We start from the raw sequence: 18,214 nt of genomic DNA, 5'->3' as shown, positions 1-18,214 counted from the left end.
TTTTTTTTTTTTTTTTTGTTGTTGTTGTTGTTGTTGTTGTTGTTGCTGCTGCTGCTGTTTGGCCAGGGCTGGGTTTGAACCCACCACCCTCTGTATATGGGGCCTGCATCCTACTCACTGAGCCACAGGCACTGCCCATTTGCTTTTGTGTTAAATGGGTTCACACTGATTTATGTTTTGAATTTGTGTCTAGTTTTTTGTAGCTTAATTGCTTCATTCCTTGCTAGAAGCTGGCTGTTTTCTTTAGGACTCTGGTCAGGCAACAGGTGAAGCTGCTCCCCTCAATCCCTCTTTGTTGTTTGTTGTGGACTCAACTCCTGGTGATCAATCTGGCTGAGTAGTATGGAGCACAACTTCAGGAGGAGCTTAAGGCACAACACTTAAAAAGGATCATGGACATACAGGGTGAGCACCTAAAAAGGAGCCCTCCTTAATGTTCTTCCTTAGGCTCCCTACCAGCCTGCTCTAGCTTGCCCCAACCCCAAACCCTGGCCATACTGAGGACCTTGAGGGCTTCTCCCAGGAGTAAACCTCATGGACTCTTAGTGCATAGAGCTTGAGGAGTTTCAACCCTATGCATTTTTGCTGTTTAGAGGACCTTTTAATTTGCTAGTCAGAAGCCATTATCTGGACAGGTGCAATTGTTAGGTAGCTGATCTCTCTCTGCCACAGGGAAGTGCTACTAGACAAAGACGTCTTTTTGTCTCTATTGTTATGATGTGCTTAGGAAAATAAGTCATTGTCCTCAAAATCAATTTCTGGTTTTTATGTTGATAATTCATTCATTTTACCTATCTAGGCTATAAATATTTCTCAAACAATGTTGTATATGATGAGTTGGTTTTTTTCTTAAGAACACACAAAATTGTTTTCTAAAGAAGACTTGCAATAAATACTAAACCAGTGGTTCTCCAACTTTTTGGAGTCAGGTCCATTTGCACTTAATAATTATTGAACAGTAGAGTGGTTTGTTTATGAGTAAATATTGTATTACAGATACTAACTTTAACTTCCAATACAGTAAATATTGTATTATAATGTGATTTTTGCTATATTAGAAATTAAAATTGTGTATATGTATTATAATATTTACTTATTAGAAATTAAAAGTGATGAATGCTTAAAATTCAAGAATACACAAGCAAACATTCTATTAGCTCTCAGAATATTGATATCATCATACATTATATATCATCTGGAAAATTCCACTATATATTTGTGACCAGATGTGAATGAAAAGGCAAATAATGTCTTAGCATTCCAAGTATGAAAACCATTTTGACCTCCTGGACTCCCTAAGATGGTCTTGGAAGTTCTTGGGGAACTCAGACCATACTTTGAGGACCACTATTATAAACCAATTTAGAATTGTCTCTAAAACATCTGTAATTCCCTTAAATCCCAAAGTATAACATAATCCAGACCCAGTCTATAATGAGTAGAGTGAGGGACAAAATAAGCAAATAATTGAAAATATTAAATGAAACATTGATTTGTATCCAAATTCTCTATCACTTATACATAAAAATGCACTGTCATTTGTATTTCTGATTTTGGTACATTTATAATTAATGTAATCAGAATGTCTCTGTGCATCATGAATGTATCCATGCAAATAATATTTTATGTTGAGGCAGTTTCTCTTTTGCTATTGTTATATAAGGTCCAGGCAGGAATATGGATAAAGTGCCAGCTGCCACCAATCAATAGGGGAAATTGGGCTGCGCCTGTGGCTCAAGGAGTAGGGTGCTGGCCCCATATACCGGAGGTGGTAGGTTCAAACCTGGCCCTGGCCGAAAACTGCAAAAAATTAAAAATAAATAAATAGAGGAAATGCCTAAAGGTGTTTATTTCATGCTTAACCTAAAAAGAAAGACAATTCACTATACTACCGAAGTGACACCACAGAAATTGACCAGGGAGAGCCTTATTCATCATGATATTTACAATGCATAAAACATTTGCATTTTATTTCAAACCTAGAATTTTACTTTGAGAAAAAGAAATTATAATTAGAAATAGTATACTATTTTCTCCTATACCTCAAATTATTAAAGGATGGTTTTCAATGTTTATTTTTCAAAAACTTTCCCTAAAAAAGTGACAGAAAGAAAGGCACAAAAGAAGACCAAGAATCCAAATGCTCAATAACAAGTTAACAAGTTATTAAATATTATTAAATATTTAATAACAATGTAACATTTAATAACATTAATATATTCATGTAATATAACTAGGATCTCTACGTTCTCAAAAAGCTAAATTAAATTGCCCATGAGGGCCCATAAAATATTTTTAAGTAAATCAAATAATGTTAATGTTTGAGACAGTGAGCCCATGGGAAGAATGAACTGAGGTGGCCTGTAAGAAGAGGTAGGAATTTTAATGAGTTTTAAGACATAATTTTTCCCCCCTTTAAGTTACTGATAATCGAACTCTTGATCGTTGAAAATAGCAATGGACTCCGCTGGAGAAAGCCGCACCATTTATGGAGCTACTGGTTTCCTAGTCTCTCTCGGCAGCAGCACAAAGGCCACATATGGAGCTGTGTATTTAATAGCTGCCACCAGTGCCCGTCAATTAGAATGCCCTGGCACAGGCTGTGCAGGCATGCCATTGGTGGCATACCTGTGCTTTTTACAGTAGGTGATCATAGGAAAAATCCACCATAAATAGACCAAGCCCTTTGGAAGCATTTCAGGGCTGCATTTCAGAGGGAGAGAAAGTCTATATCTGTGAATTAGAAAGGATCAAAGAACAGACACCACCCTTGCCTAAGAAGGAAAGGTCTAGCTTTAAGTTGCTGGTTCACACCTAGTGCCAGGGGTGTCTAACCTGTGGCCTGCAGGCCACTTGATGCCTTTTTGCTTATTTCTGGTGTCAGATATCATGAAAATCATGCACTGACCTTTTTTTTTTTTTTTTTTTTTGCTAATCAGATTGCATTTATATTTGTGTATTTAATGTGTGACCCAAGACAACCCTTCTTCCAATGTGAAGCAGAGAAAAAAAAGTTGGAAACCCCTGACAGTTTGTCCATGAAACTATTTCCTTGAGCCTTTTTTCCTCCCAGAAAGCATCCTGATTTTTCCTTTTTATTCATAAAAGTTTTAAAACAGGGCCCAAGCCTGTGATCCTTGCACTCTGAGAGGCTAAGGCAGCTGGAGTACTTGAGTTCAGGAGTTCGAGACCAGCCTGAGTAAGAGTAAGACCTCCATCTCCAAAAATAAAAAATAAAATTGAGAAAAAAGTTTGAAAACAGATGCTTCTTTTGTCCATCTGGTTTGCATGTTTTCTAAGGGAGATGTTGGGGGTAGGGGAATGAAGAGAGGATAGGGGAATGAAGAGAGGATAAAATCCCAGCTGTTTTCACCTGGCAGAAAAGTACCACAGAATTTGCCCTTCAGCTTTTAAATAGGCAGAAATATAGCAGGACCTCACCTCAATAAATAACCGTTTGCTTGCTTAGATTTAGAGAGTTTACCAAGGGCAGGGTCCTCCTGCCTACTAGGACACATCTAACATAGTTGACAATACTTGGCGTGTTCGACTGAAGGTTGTTTGCTGAGGAACTGGTGGGACAGGTTCCTTGACGCAGGTTGCTTTATTGGTTTTCCAGCCTGGATTTTAAAAGGAGGGGATTCCTTAGAAAGGCGAGGGGTATAATGTTCCCGAGAGCCAAAACTCTAGCCCTAATTGCTCTCTTGCCCTTGTTAAGAAATGCAAGATATGTGTTGACAGTAAGAAGAAATCTAAATGATGGGGTTTGGGCGAATGCCTCCGGAGCCCTCAGCCAGCGGGAGGGCAACCAATGGAAGACATAGTGTTCCCTGTGGGTAAGGCAGACCAAGAAAGCTGCCCGTGGACTGCCAGGGGACAGTTCTGGAGTGCCAGGGGATCGTTCTGGATTTCTTGGCAGCAAGGAGAAGGGGCTTTTGTGTGGTAGGAATAGTCTGCCAGTCAACTATATTTATGGAGCACCTGCTGCATGGACTTTGACAAGGAGGAGGAGAAGGGCCTTGTCCTCAAGAAGCTTGTGATTAAAGGGAGCAGGAGAGAGCCCGTCTACTGTAAACCCGTAGTGTTCCCATCCACATTTGAAAAGGGGAGTGGGGAGAATCGGTGACATTTGGATAGTAGATGGAACCTTGTCACAGATCAACAGTGTCAGCATCACTGGGGAGCCTTTCAGAAATGCAGAATCTAGAACCCCCGTAGTCAGAATTTGCAGTTCTCTCAGATCCCAGAGTAATCCATATGCATACAGCAGTTTCAGAAGCTCTAGAACATCCATGCCAGTAGTGGATCTTGAATGTTTTAAGAGAGCCGAGTGACCTGGCTCGGTGGCTAAATTGACACTAAAAGGAAGTTCACTTGCCTGTAGTTTTTTTTTTTTTTTTTTTTTTTGAGACAGGAACCTCAAGCTATCCCCCTGGGTAGAGTGATGTGGCATCACAGCTCACAGCAACCTCCAACTCCTGGGCTCAAGCGAGTCTCCTGCCTCAGCCTCTTGAGTCGCTGGGACCACAGGTGCCTGCCACAATGCCTGGCTATTTTTTGGTTGCAGCCGTCATTGTTGTTTGGTGGACCCGGGCTGGATTCAAACCTGCCACCTTAGGTGTGCGTGGCTGGTGCCTTAGCCACTTGAGCCACAGGCGCCGAGCCTGCCTGTAGTTTTTTTAAACATAGGGTTCTTATCTCACTTATTTCATAACACCCTTGCCCTTGTTAAATTCATAACGGGAACTTCATGTCCTCCAGTTACATGAATGCTTCTACCTATGGTCCCTGTTCAGTGAGGTGGTACGGATGCTGATGGTAATGAGTGATTCTTCTAGAGGCAGCCAGTGAATTTGAAGAACATGAAAATGATTTTTAGAGGCGTGGACAAAGCTGGGCGTGACAGAAGCTGTCAGAGTCAAAGGTCTGAGTGAGAGTGGGAGCGAGGCCCGAGCAGTCCCTTGGAGGTGATGGAGGATGCCTGGGGGCCCTGAGCTCACCGTCTAGATCACGTGCTGTTGGTCTTCACCACTTCTTGTTTCCCATCTCTCCAGGGTTAGGACAGCTGGAATCCTTTGTTTTAATGCTCTGAAAATGACTGAGGTTCATTTTCTCTCATGCTTTCTATCCCACCATGATTGACTGATTGATCTACTCGTCTACCTTATACAAAATACAATGCATACACATTCCATCAAACTCAATGACTGTTCCCATTTTACAGTAGGCGTGTGAGGGGCCCACCTGCTCGGGGGTCCCATCCCCAAATGTTTTCTTGCTCCCTACCCCAATTCCAAACATGTTCTAACATGGTGCAGCCCACAGACCTAGAAATAAGACAAATCCTTAGCAGGGGCATGTGTGGAAAGAGGTGAGTGTCCTTTACACAGACATGTCAGAATAAAAATGAGGATAGTAATGTTAATAATGATGAAGAAATAAAGCATGTTTCCTGCCCCTGTTGACTCATTCGTTGCTGCCGATGACCCTTGAGATCGGCTATGCTATTGCAGTGCCCAGCAGACTGTCACAAACTTGTCAACATACAGAAGAGGTCAACATAAGGAACGAGGCCTACCGTACTGACACATACATGTGGTGCATGCCCAGTCTATGAAAATTAGATCAGCTGAAGGCGGTGGTCAATGCAGGGCAGTGATCAACTGTGGAGATTCTACTGTATTTCCATTTCACAGGTGAGGAAATTGAGGCACACCCCACTCCCATGCCTTGACAATAAGACCAATCCATTATGTGGGGGAAAAGGAGTAATTACTCTGAGAAGTCCGTAACTTCACTTCTGCTACAGTCAGGGAACGTGAGCCTCAGAGAAGGGAAGCTCAGGCCCGTGTTGCAGAGCCCCAGCACTGAGTCTGCAGGTGGGGCAGAGCCTGGCTCCTTTACGAGCTGCAAAACATCACTGGGCCCTCAGTTCATGTCTGTAGAAGGGGGCAGAATTGCAGTACTGAGTCTATAAAGTCGTAAGGATCATAAGAATTCATGTATACTAAGTCCTGCCAGCAGGGGGTGCCAATAAGTGGTTGTTACTTATTCCTTCACTGGCTACAAAGTAAGTGGTTTCTGTGATTTTAAGAAGCAAAAATTCTGGTTTAGCCTGTGGGCATACATTTTCCTATTTCCACTTCCTACAACCATCCTAAGAAAGTTTCAGCATGAATAGCCTATAATAGTTGTGTAGTTCCGGCTATCCAATACAGTTGGCTATTAATAACCAATGTTCTATGGATTGGGTGGAAGTTGAATTAAGCGCTTTCAATTCTCATTTTGGTTTAACTTTGGACCTGTGACACTGATGATGGGGGGTACAGACACAATGGAAATGGAGAATTTACAGGGCGTATCGACAGTTTCAGTGCCCGAGATGTTTCTCTTTTATTTAGTTGATTAGAATTCACCCTTGACCTTACTTGGATTTTAATCCACCCTGGCTTCCCTTACAAAATGGGCCTTAGTTAAATAGATGTGAAGAATGCAAGGTCAGTTTGATAGTTCATCACAGTCACCAAAGAAACTCTTCTTAATTCTTTTGTATCAATTCACTATGCACTTAAGGTGTTTTCAGCAATAAAAATAAGATACCAGGGATATAGGAAGGAATGGAAGCTGTCTGTCTTTGTGTGGTTGGGGAGAAAAAGAAACATAAAGATACTGAGACTAATTAGAAAATAATTAAATTGTAGTGAATAAAGAGTGTATTATCATAGGTCCAGAATGCCAGGAGAATAAGACAGGAGAACAAAATGGAATAATTAGCTCTGAGTGCCTTGAGAAAAATGTCGAAATGAGGGCTAAAGATGCCAAGGTGTAGCAATGGCAACAGTTACTGCAGTTAAATATAGAGCTCTCTCTACCTGCCAGGAACTGTGCTCTGCATTTAACAAAGGATTAGCACCCTGAGAGGTCATTATTTTGTTATTCTTATTTCACAGATGAGGAAACCAAGGATGTCAGAGACTAATGAATTGCCCAAGACTATACATAGGCATAGTCAGGACTCAGACCTAAGTCTATGTGACTCCATCACATGAAGAGAAAAAGCATGAGGTCTGCTGGGGCGTAGAACACCGCTCTTCTCAGTGGCAGAAAGGTCACAGGTGAACAGAGACACCACCTCTAGGACAGAAGGACCACGGGGGTGTAATAAGAGAGGGGAGAGATATGGAGTGCCCGCTGGCAATAGCTTTGGATGCTAACCTGGGGAGTGTAGACCTGACCAGACAGCTAACAGGGACTCAGGTAGAATAACAGGATGAAACCCGGGCGTGGGATAAATAACTCCTGTAGCTATGGGGCCCAGAGACAGGAGGACAGAGAAACTTGACTGTTCAGAGAGCCAGGGAGAGGTCCTCAGGCCTTGCACAACAGTGGGCCCAGTCCCAAAGGTAGCATGTCAAAGAAATTGGCTTCTCACTCCCAGTATTCTGATACCCGTGTGATGCAATAGTTCATTCAAAGTCAAGAGGTCAATATTGGGTTATCATTTCTGCACTCAGATCTCCGAAAATAAAATGCTTTGGCTAAAGATTTTGTCTTCTGATTGACAATGGTGCTAATGATTTTTTCCATGATGCCACAAAGAAACAAAAGCATTTCTGACAATGCCATGGAAGGAACACTTGTGTTTTCAGTGTCCCTTCCATGGTACGCTGCAAAGGACGTCACATCCTGTCGTGTTCTCTTCCAATAGTCTGTGAAGTTACATGTTTTCTTTCCTTTGATTATATATAAAAATTTTCCTCATTAGTAAATAGTAATATACTTATTTATGGCTATGCAAATGGCAATAATTTTTTTAAAAAACTGGAATTTATACCAGGCACAAAAAATTCAGTGATGAAAAAGGACCCTGTTGCATCCTGGCAGGCTGCATCACACTTCACTACTTTTCTTTTTTTTTTTTTTCTTTTTTAATTTCACATGAATACAAGGGTACACACAATTAGGTTACGCTGTTTGCATTTGTAAGGTCAAGTCCAAGTTGTATTTGAGTCCTTCACCCAGGAGGTATGCCATATACCCCTACATTGTGCCCGATAGGTGGGATTTTACTAAACCCCATCCCCCTCTCTATTCCCCTATTCTTGAATTTAATTGTGTTTTTCTCTGATGGGGGCCTACAGTTGTTCATCTACCTGTTTCAGATTATTCTTGAGGACATGGGATGCTTGATTTTTCATTCTTGCTATACTTTATTAAGGGGCATGTTCTCCAAATCCATTCAGGTAAAAGCAAAAGATGCAAAGTCTCCATCCTTTTTCATGGCTGAATAGTATTCCGTGGTAGCCGTATACCACAGTTTATGAATCCCACAATGCATTACTAGGTGTCTACCCAGAATAAACAAATTATTTTATCACAAGGACATTTGCACTTGAATGTTTATAGCAGCTCGATTCATAATCACAAAGATGTGGACACAACCCAAGTGCCCACCAACCCTTGAATGAATCACTCTTTTCTTGACTGCTGTGACCCATTCATTTTTTCATGCTCATTCCAGCCTGCCTGGAATAAATTAGGGCACTTAGCCCACACATAGAGGAAGCTATTTTGCCACACGGGTTATTGTGAGGCATCATCCTCCTTACTAAGAAAGAGTCACAAAAATGTGAAAAGTCCCAGATACCAACAAAGAGTCCTTGGATCCCACAATGTGCCTGTCATACAAAAATGTTTCTGTCTTTATATTTTATTTAGTAATCAATTGAAAACTATTTGAAAAGAGGTCCCCTCCATTAACTGCCTCTTCCTGCCCTGGAGATGAAGTAGCTGGTTCACTCACATGTCCCTGATTCCCAGTTCTGGGCTCCCACAAGGGGGAATTTCTATGCTTTTTGGTCAGAGGTACATTTTTAGCTACTTTGAAATACATATTATTTTACAGAAAGTTTTTTTGTTTAAGAAAACAGACTTCGTAATCAGACTGCTTTGTAATAACTGGACAAAGTCAAACCTCAAAACCAGAGTCTTGAAATGTTGGATAAGTGGAAACCCAACATAGGATAGGTGTGGAAATCGACCCCAGGGATGTGCACATCCAGAAAGGACCACGAGAGGGGTGAATTCTGTTCCCAATGAACAGCAGCCTGTCTCATAATCTAACGCAGCATTGCCAAGTCAGAGGACTCTGTGATGTCACTGTCATTTAGAAGTGTCCTCATGAGGGCAGGGCAATGAGGAAGGTGCTGAAGTATCTTAGCTTGCTGGGGAAAAGGGATCTCCTGTCTGCCCCGACTTCGCCTTAGTCCCTACGAGATGTGCTCGCCACCCTGTGTCTCACTCCATCCTCACGGCAGCCCTATCTACAAAGTGGATGTCGTGGCCATTTATCTAGAGGACAAAACAGGCTCGGCTCCATTAAATGCCCCACCTGCTGCCTGAGGGGACAGCTAAGTGGCAAGAACACCCGGATACCCATCTCACTGTTATCTTTCCATCACTACACTATGCCCCTCCTGGAAATCTCTGTGGTACCCCGTACAAACAGCAGTGTGTCCTGGGTCTCTTGATGCTGCGGAACAATCATTTCCCTGCGCCAGTGTCTCGGGTGGACAGGTACCATGGCTGCCTGTGGGGGGGCAGCCTGCCGCTGTGGAAAGCAGTCTTCTCTGTGATCAGTGACACTCACGCTTTCATTTCTCCTTCCATTTCTAGAAAATGAAGTCCAAGCCCCAGCCCCCGCCCCACCCCCGGAAGGTGAGTAGAAACCCTGCCTCACGTGCTTGGGCTACTAATACAGAACCACCACCCAGCATGATTGGGCTGCCCCTGATGCTGTGAGCTCTAACTTAACCCCTACTGCTGAGAAGCTGGATGGTGACATCTTGTGATAAGCTGAGAATAAAAATAATACATTGCTTTTATGTAAGCCTCTCATGTTAATTTAATTTTGATGGCACTTCATATACATTACGGGAAGGAGTCTTACGAAACCTTCCAAGTTAGGCAAAAGTTGTTGCTATGCCCATGTTTTACAGGGCAAGGACTGAGCTTCTGGGAGGCGAAGGATTTGCAGGGCTTTTTTCCATATAGAGAAGGTCCTTGTGAGAGTGGGGTGTGGATCTCACCTCCACCCTGGAAGACCAGCAGCCCCTTCCCACCTTGAACTATGTCACTATTGAGCACTTGTAGAAACTGCCCAGTGAGTTTCCAGAAAGGTTTGGTGGCCTCTGAGGTTAACATCAGGACCAGATTCTTAGGTTCTTAGTACCACGTTGCCCACCAACTGGCAATTAAAAATAAATGAATAAAGAGATCTAGTGAAATACACGACAGGTAGACACAGCCTGCAGTGACATGTGATACGTGAAGCCTGTAGACCTAAGGAAGAGGACAGGATCGAAAGAATAGCAAGTCCAAGGGGGACTGTGAAACTCCCACCATGACCCCCTGGATTCCACTCCCTCCAAAGCCCCCAAGATGGAAGCAGTCAAAATCCTGCGCACTTTCTCATGAAGACCCCAAAGCGCCCTTTCTCGTAACTCTTCCTCCTTAAAGAGGCTGAGAAACTGGTATCCATTGAAGAATTACTCCCTGGGTATTTACTGCAAGTACAACTCTGCTCTAGCCCTTCAGAAGACACATATTTACCGATAGCAAGATGGAAACATATTGTACTTGTTGGAATGGAGGAACTCAAAATAGAAAACATTTCCCTGTACTCTGTTTGCAGCCAAGTAGAAAATGAAATACAGCCTAGAAGGCAATTAAATTAAATTAAACCCAACCACCACATTAAAACATTAGGCAATACTATAAGAAACCTCCCATCGCAGTATGTGATGAAATGCGGGTTACTTGAATTGACAGCCTGGGAAGAAACCAGGGAGTGGAAGGTCACTGCAGACTGGTCTGGCTTAGGTGACAGCAGCAGTTGAATAAGGCCTCTGTCTCGGATCATCTTTTCACTTGGAAATTTATAAGGGAATCATAAAACTCTTCCACCTGGCGATTATTTTTCAGGAGTGCAGTTCAGGAGCCTCTTTTGTCCTACCAAGAATACTAGATTCATTCACTCAAAACACTAAATAATTTGGAAGAGTATTGCTATGTGTTAAAATGAAGGACTCGGGCAGGGGGCAGGGGGCTTGGTTCATGCTTGCAGTCTCAGAGCTTTGGGAGGCTGAAGCCAGAGGGTGACTTGAACCCAAGAGTTTGAGGCCGCAGTGAACTATGATCACACCACTGCACTCCAGACTGGACCACAGAGCCAGAGCCTGTCTCCAATGGGTGGAAAAAAAGGAGAAAACAGGCTCAGTGCCATATAAGTTCAAACAGGGGCATGCTCAGATCTACTGGCTTAGATCTTGAAACCAGTACAGATGTGTGACCGTCTTCTTAGGATCTTTTTTCCTTGGTATGTCTCTCCTTCCACGGTCAGATTTATTTTGACCAGCACTGGGTACATTGAGAACCTCCCAGGCACAAATCTTTCCTTTCTGTTCTTCAGAGCAGTTACTGACTGAGCCACTATAAAGTTTCCCTTTTTAGGCCCGATTTCATACTCGTATAATATTAACCTCCTACTGCTAAAGTTTCTTCTCTTAAACTCTTCTAAAATGGTCCTTCTTAGTTAACCAAGGTTTGAATCTCTATTCACGAGTCAAAAAAAAAAGTTCTTTTTTGAAATAATCTTGTCTTACATATTCTACAAGTCAGATACTATACTATTTGTAGGTTTCTAAACTATTATGATTCTGCACACAGAGAATGGCAAACTAGATGGTCTCGACTGTTGGAATCTGATGTGACTGCTTTTGTTTTGCATTTTCTTTGCCACTAAACTCAATCCAAGAGATTCACGTGTATAGCAAAACATTTTCTTTGAAACGACATGCATACACTTACATATTTTGTACCTTACTATAATATCTAGAAGTCCAAACTTTTGGGACCACCGCATGGGTCAAACTTCTTTCAAAAGCCATTCTCTTGTTGGGGTGTAAAATAAAGTGACCTGGCCCAGGCACAGCGGCTCATGCCTATAATTCTATCACTCTGGGAGGCCGAGGCAGGTGGATTGCTTGAGCTCAGGAGTTCGATTCCAGCCTGAGCAAGAGTAAGACCCCCGTCTCTAAAAATAGCCGAGCATTGTGGTGGGCACCTGTCCCAGCTACTTGAGAGGCTGAGGTAAGAGGATTGCTTGAGCCCCTGAGCTCTGACAACATGGCACTCTACTAGGGCAACAAAGTGAGACTCTGTCTCAAAAAAAAATTTTTTTTTAATTAAAATAAAGTGACCCACATTTTATACTCAATTCTAGTCCAGCATGTTATCTATATTTTATTTTTTTATAATTGTTTTTTATTAAATCATAACTTTGTACAGGGATGCATTTGTGGGGTTTAGGGTACTGCTTCGATATACAATGTGAAAAGTTTACATTGAACTAAGTAACGCAGCCATCACAATTATACTCATTGCTGAATAGTTTTGAAATGTACCACTGCATCATGCACATTAGGTGAGGTCCCCCCAAATACTCTCCCTTCTCCCACATTCCCTCTCCGCACCCCTCTCTCTCCTCTTCCCTTCCACTTTTTGGACTATAGTTACAGCATGTTATCTAAAATAGCATGATCCCAGCATATCTTTACAAAATCTGTATTGAGTGTTTTTATTATAATAAAATAACATATAATCCCCAAGTTCATGACTCATGTATAGCACAATGAGTATCACTCATGACCTGTCCTGTTGTCATTTATTTCCTCCCTCCGCCCCATCGTTCATCACGCAACGAAATGCTTCGAGACACCTTTAAAAATGTACTTGTACTTTCCACACAGAACCAAATAAAGAGAAGGAGGCCGGAAAGGGACCCGCAAAAGGTGAGTTGGAGGAAGGGAGAAGGAGGCTGAATTTCAACAAAAGTAGAAGCAGGAAGAGGTCAGTAATGATTTCCATGGTGGCCCCATAGAATGTCTCCGCATTTTCTCTCCCCCGTGTGGTTTGGCGTTCTTTGCATCTTACCTGCCAGATGCGAGCGGCATAATGACAAGTCCTGCTTTGTGAGGTTTTCATCACACACATTTCTAAGAGAAAAACCACAGTGATAAAAGTATCACGAGCATTTGCTGGGATGCCAGCAAATGAATTGGTGGTTTCCAAGTGCATGCTAAGGAAGCAAGGTGTTTGGTCTTCACGGGATTTCACCCATTGGGAAAATTATCTGAATCACCCAGACTTTTACAAACGTTTTCCTGCTATTGTGTGAACTGCTGCAGGTTCCATAGTAGTTTTGAAGCCTAGCATCTCACTTTGTAACACCGTGTATTCATGCCGACTTATAGAGTGACTTACATAGACTGGCAGTAAACCTCCTGAACTGGAAACTCATTCATTCCTACAATATTAGTCTGTTTTTACTTAATATAGAGATTGTCCAGTTTTAGAAAACGAATAACCTTTATCATGTGCTTCCATTTCTCCATGAAATACTAATTCCTTGGTCTTAACAGGGAGGACATCTTTCTCATTACTACTGACCATCTCTGTCTTAAACTAAAAAGCACTAGCCTTCTGCAGGCAAGAGTGTTCAGGAAGGTGAATTTGACCATTTTGCTTTGTATTTCTTGGCTCATCATTTTAATGACTTAACCTTTTACTTGTGTTATGAATAACATACAGTGGAACCTCCATAGTTGACCACCTCTGTCATTGACCACTTCCTTAAGTTGACCTAATTTCCAGAGAGGGGACATGTGCCACGTGTATGTATCCATACGGTAGGCCTCGTTCCTCATGCTGAGCAGTTGGCTACATTTCCTTGGAGGCCAACCCACAGAGGTTCTACTATAGTTCAAATTTTGGAATAATTCATTATTTCCTGCTTGTAACTGAAAGTTTCTCTTTTTCCTGGACACCACTCAAAAGCATGTGGAGTATCTCTTTGTCCTTAGTATGTCATATTTCATTACCTAATTTTCATGATATTCTTGTCTCCTGTGCATTAGTAAAATACTTTTCTTTTTCTTTTTTTCAGTACACTGGATTACTTTTCTTCAGCTAACTTGAACTTAGGCTCTCATGAATGAACGCATAATGTTAGAGCACTCACTTTGCCCTTGACCTTCAGTGGCTCCTGTGGATAGTAACAGGAATACTAATCCTGGCCACATGGGCAGTTTGGAGGTTACTTGCATATGGAATGCAGACAGTGCAAACTCCTAGAACTCCTTCCATGAGATGGGTTCAAGGAGGTTTGGGCATCCTGGCTGAAGTTATTATAACATTATTCTCTATAAGGCCAATGGCATACACCTCTGTTTCCAAATTTGGAAAGGTACTTGGACAAACACAGCAAATGATGTAATCCCTGATGGAAAACTGTCCCAGTTTAAACAAAGCCTGTGTCTGACCTTTAATCTCAAAAGTCACCATATTATATTTGCATAATAAGTGAGAAAATCCCTTTCCACAGGTTAAAGTCAATGAACCAACCAACAAAAACTCTTTTCTTTATGGAGTATGATGAAAGCGCGAGGCCAGATGATTAGGGCATCCTGAAATTAGTAACATTTTTGTGACATTTGCAATTTTGCAGTTACCTGCCCAGGTCCATAAATTGCCACATATAATATGTGTGTGTGTCTATGGCCTTCCATGCCGAGGAAGCAAATCAATTTAGGGTAGAAAATGGCATTTCTAAATAAAGAAGGTAAGTGAATGGAATTTATCTTCAAATTATCTAGTCCTTTTCAACAACTACCCACTTTCCTCAGGGACAGAGAAATTTCAAAGAAAATATTTGAGCAAAAAGTAGATGAAATACTTATTGCTGCATGTATATCTCCAGTTGAAAGAAGCCTTTACAGGCATAGAGAGGATTCACAGGTGTGATTCCTCCCTCCAGGTAAGAATGTCCTTCCCTGCTCTCCCTCCCTCCTCAAATTCTCAGTCCATCTAACTTACTTTTTAACCATCAAAACTCAGGTTTCACTCCTTGAGGTAGCTACCATCCGCCTCACTTTTCTTGCTTTCTCTCTCTTTTTTTTTTTTTTTTTTTTTGCAGTTTTTGGCTGGAGCTGGATTTGAACCCACCACCTCTGGCATATGGGGCCAGCACCCTACTCCTTGAGCCACAGGCACCGTCCCATCATCCACCTCACTTTTATCTTCTCTTCTTCCTCCTCATTTCTCTTCTCCACTTACCTTCTTTATTTAGAAATGCCACTTTCTATCCTAAGTTGATTTGCTTCCTCGGCATGGAAGGCCATAGACACACACAGACACATTTATTATATGTGGCAATTTATGGACCCCGGGCAGGTAACTGCAAAATTGCAAATGTCACAAAAACACTACTAATGTCAGACCCATTGCTTTGTCTCACCTGTTAAAGCTTAACTCTTAACTCCTCTCCCTAACCGGTTCTAAGCTTTGTGACCATCAGGCAGGCACCATGTCTTTTTTTTTAAGTTGCTTAATCAGTAAGTTTATTGTTTTCATCTGAAAAAAAATCTCACCTCAAATTGCTGGATATTGTAAGCATCTTCATCTTCTTCCATTAGCTAACACATATAATCCGCGACATTCAGCATTCAATTCCTTGCTTTCAGAATCATAACCAGGGACTCATTTGGTACTGTGCCCTCATGGGCATAGACAAGCCTCTATCCTCAGCTCCCTTCAGCGCCCCCCAAAACTTTATTGCCAGTGGTAGTTCTGGCAAGGCCAGCACCTAAATAGCATGTAAGGGCACCAGGCTGGCCATGAGTGTTTTCCACATCGTATTCATCTCCAGCCACTCCACTTGGCCTTCATAGATCTTGTCCATGCCAAACCTATTGAGAGGCCTGTGGACCAGCAGCAGGCAGGTACAATACACTGCGGCCTAAGTTGTCAGGCCCACCTGCACGCCGTGTTTTGGTAGTTCGTGTGCACACACTGCACAGACTATCATATCTCTTCCTATATGGGCATAAGCAATCTGACAAATGTGTCTCTTCGTTACACGAACTATTATTGCGTCTTTGGGTGTGTTGTACTTATCGATCCTGTATCACCAAGCGTTTCTGAGCACAGTAATCAGTTTTCCCTCTCATATTCTTCTAAATTTCACTCGGGTATCTCTTAAAGTAGGTCTTACTCTTTACAACTTTAACAACGCCCATCCTGTGGAATAGAGACCCCTGTCTGCAGACCCACACAGACCTGCAGGCCCGGCAGCACTGGGGGGAAAGCAAGACACCACGTTTTTACTTGATCTTAGCCAAAAGGCCGAGAAGCAATGGCATCACGTCTTAACACTTCTTTGGTCCCCCCTTCTTATTCCCTCTAGCCTTTGGCAGAAAGCCACACACAGCAATTTTCTAATAAATACTCATAGAATGAATGAACAGTTGGACATTCATGTTGGCTTAGCTGCTGACCATATAGTAGTGATCTGGATAGATTTTTATTTCCATCGAACTTGTTTGCTGGGAAGGAGGGTGAACGTCTTATGCACATTCTTAGTCAATGTGGGTTCAGATTGGGGAACTGGTATGAGGCAGGTGGAGGATTTCCACCCTAAGACCAACTCGCCGAGGGCTATTGAAAATGGTCATGCCTGGATATTAGTACATTTTCAACATTTTAGTCCTCTAATTAGTTGATATATATTCAGTTAATAGATCCAAGACTGTCACTATGTGGAATATTATTCATAGCAATGCAGCCTTAAACTCTTTCCCAGATTGACTTAACGTTCGGCGACAGCTCAGAAACATTCTGAAAAATGTTTTTTGTAGCCATGGAGAGTAGTTTGGTTCGAGTACCAATCTTGTAAGTAGTGTTGTGGTGAGATTTTCCAGCTTTTTCAGATTTCCTGAGAGTCTCTGTGTGGGAAGCAGCTGATTCCCCGGGAAGGGAGTTCTATTATTACTCGCTTGCCTCTGGACATGTTGGCCCTCCAGCCACCCTGTCCCCTAATGCCGACCACTTTGTAATAGAGATGACAATAAAGAAATGTGTTTAAGCAAACAGCAATACCAGAAATTAGATGGCAGATCCCTTTCAAAGTGATTATACTGGAAGACAATGCCCTCAGAAACTCTTCCAGAATGTTACAGGTGGCAGATCAATGGGAGGCCAAGTAGAGAATCCCTTCCGTGTCCTCAGTGGGGGCCAAAGACCTGCCTTTTCCTGTGGCATCCATTTATTCGGTCAGTATTTCCTGAGTGCCCACCACGTGCCAGGCACAGGTCAGAGCACTGGGTCCTGCTCTCCTGGAGCCAACTTATGCTTGAGGAGGAAGAACAACCATCAGCAGAGGAAGATGGATTTCAGCCCTGGAAGCAGACACGAATCACAGAGGGCCGAGTGTAGGGAATAACACAGATGATCAAGTGGGATCATATCTTCCTTTTTGTCAGCTAACATCCAACATCCTAGGCGCGAACATAGGGTAGGGAGAGCAGATTTCTTCTGTCTCCCGAGGGATGTTCCAAAATTGATTCTGTGGCTGGTCCCAAATGTGCTGGCAGCTTTAGAATCAGAGACCGCTTTGAAGAAGTGCTCATTTCAATACCTAAATTCTGATATTTTATTTTTACATCTTATTAGCATGGAGTTCGTACGTGTTTCGCTAAGTCAGTTAGGACAGTTACTATCTCTTTTTATTTTCCTTCCAGAAAAATAACTGCCTTTGGTGATTGCGACAAGGGAAATATAAACTTATTTTCTTTTCCCAGGCATTGACATTATCACATAAACTGTCACGAATGACCCTTACATAGACTAACTCCGCACACAACCTGAGATGTGTCTCCCTTTTGACACGAATGTGGTTGGCAGATGAGGAAATGGATCAGCAGAAGTTGCAACCTATTTTTCTCCTAAGTGATATGATTTTTTTCTTCAATTAGAAGTATGACTCAAAATTCTTTTTTCATGTAGGTTCCTTTTTATCTGCACTAACCCTGGTGCTTTTACTAATATGCTAAAACATTTTTCTGCAATTTACCTTTAGGTGTCAGACAACCAACCATCTACTAAAATGTCTTCATGCTGGGGTGGTGCCTGTGGCTCCAAGGGGTAGGGCGCCGGCCCCATATACCAGAGGTGGTGGGTTCAAACCCAGCCCTGGCCAAAAAAACTGAAAGAAAAAAAAGTCTTCATGCTTTATCTATGGATTCTAATTCTGTTACTTCTTTGTAATGAACTATATAAAATTAATATCACTATACTTTTTAATTTTAAGATCCAGCCA

General features: G+C 42.1%; 1 protein-coding gene across 6 annotated transcripts in view; it reads left to right on the top strand.

Moving 5' to 3' along the window:
- Positions 1-18,214, top strand: part of MYBPC1 (myosin binding protein C, slow type) — an 87,863-nt gene that overhangs the window by 10,243 nt on the left and 59,406 nt on the right. For 5 of the 6 annotated variants that reach the window (XM_003783306.1, XM_003783308.1, XM_003783307.1 and 2 more), the window contains exons 2-3: positions 9,676-9,717; positions 12,810-12,851. The exons of the other annotated variant lie outside the window; for it this stretch is intronic. In XM_003783306.1, coding sequence (XP_003783354.1) covers positions 9,676-9,717; positions 12,810-12,851 — 84 coding nt within the window. The remainder of the gene's footprint in view (positions 1-9,675; positions 9,718-12,809; positions 12,852-18,214) is intronic. 6 annotated transcript variants of the gene reach the window in all.

This window comes from Otolemur garnettii, unplaced genomic scaffold, assembly GCF_000181295.1.
Source record: "Otolemur garnettii isolate 467f Iridium unplaced genomic scaffold, OtoGar3 scaffold00007, whole genome shotgun sequence".
Classification (NCBI taxonomy): Eukaryota; Metazoa; Chordata; class Mammalia; order Primates; family Galagidae; genus Otolemur; species Otolemur garnettii.
The sequence above is the reverse complement of the archived record's forward strand: the minus strand, read 5'-3'. Positions and strand labels throughout refer to the sequence as shown.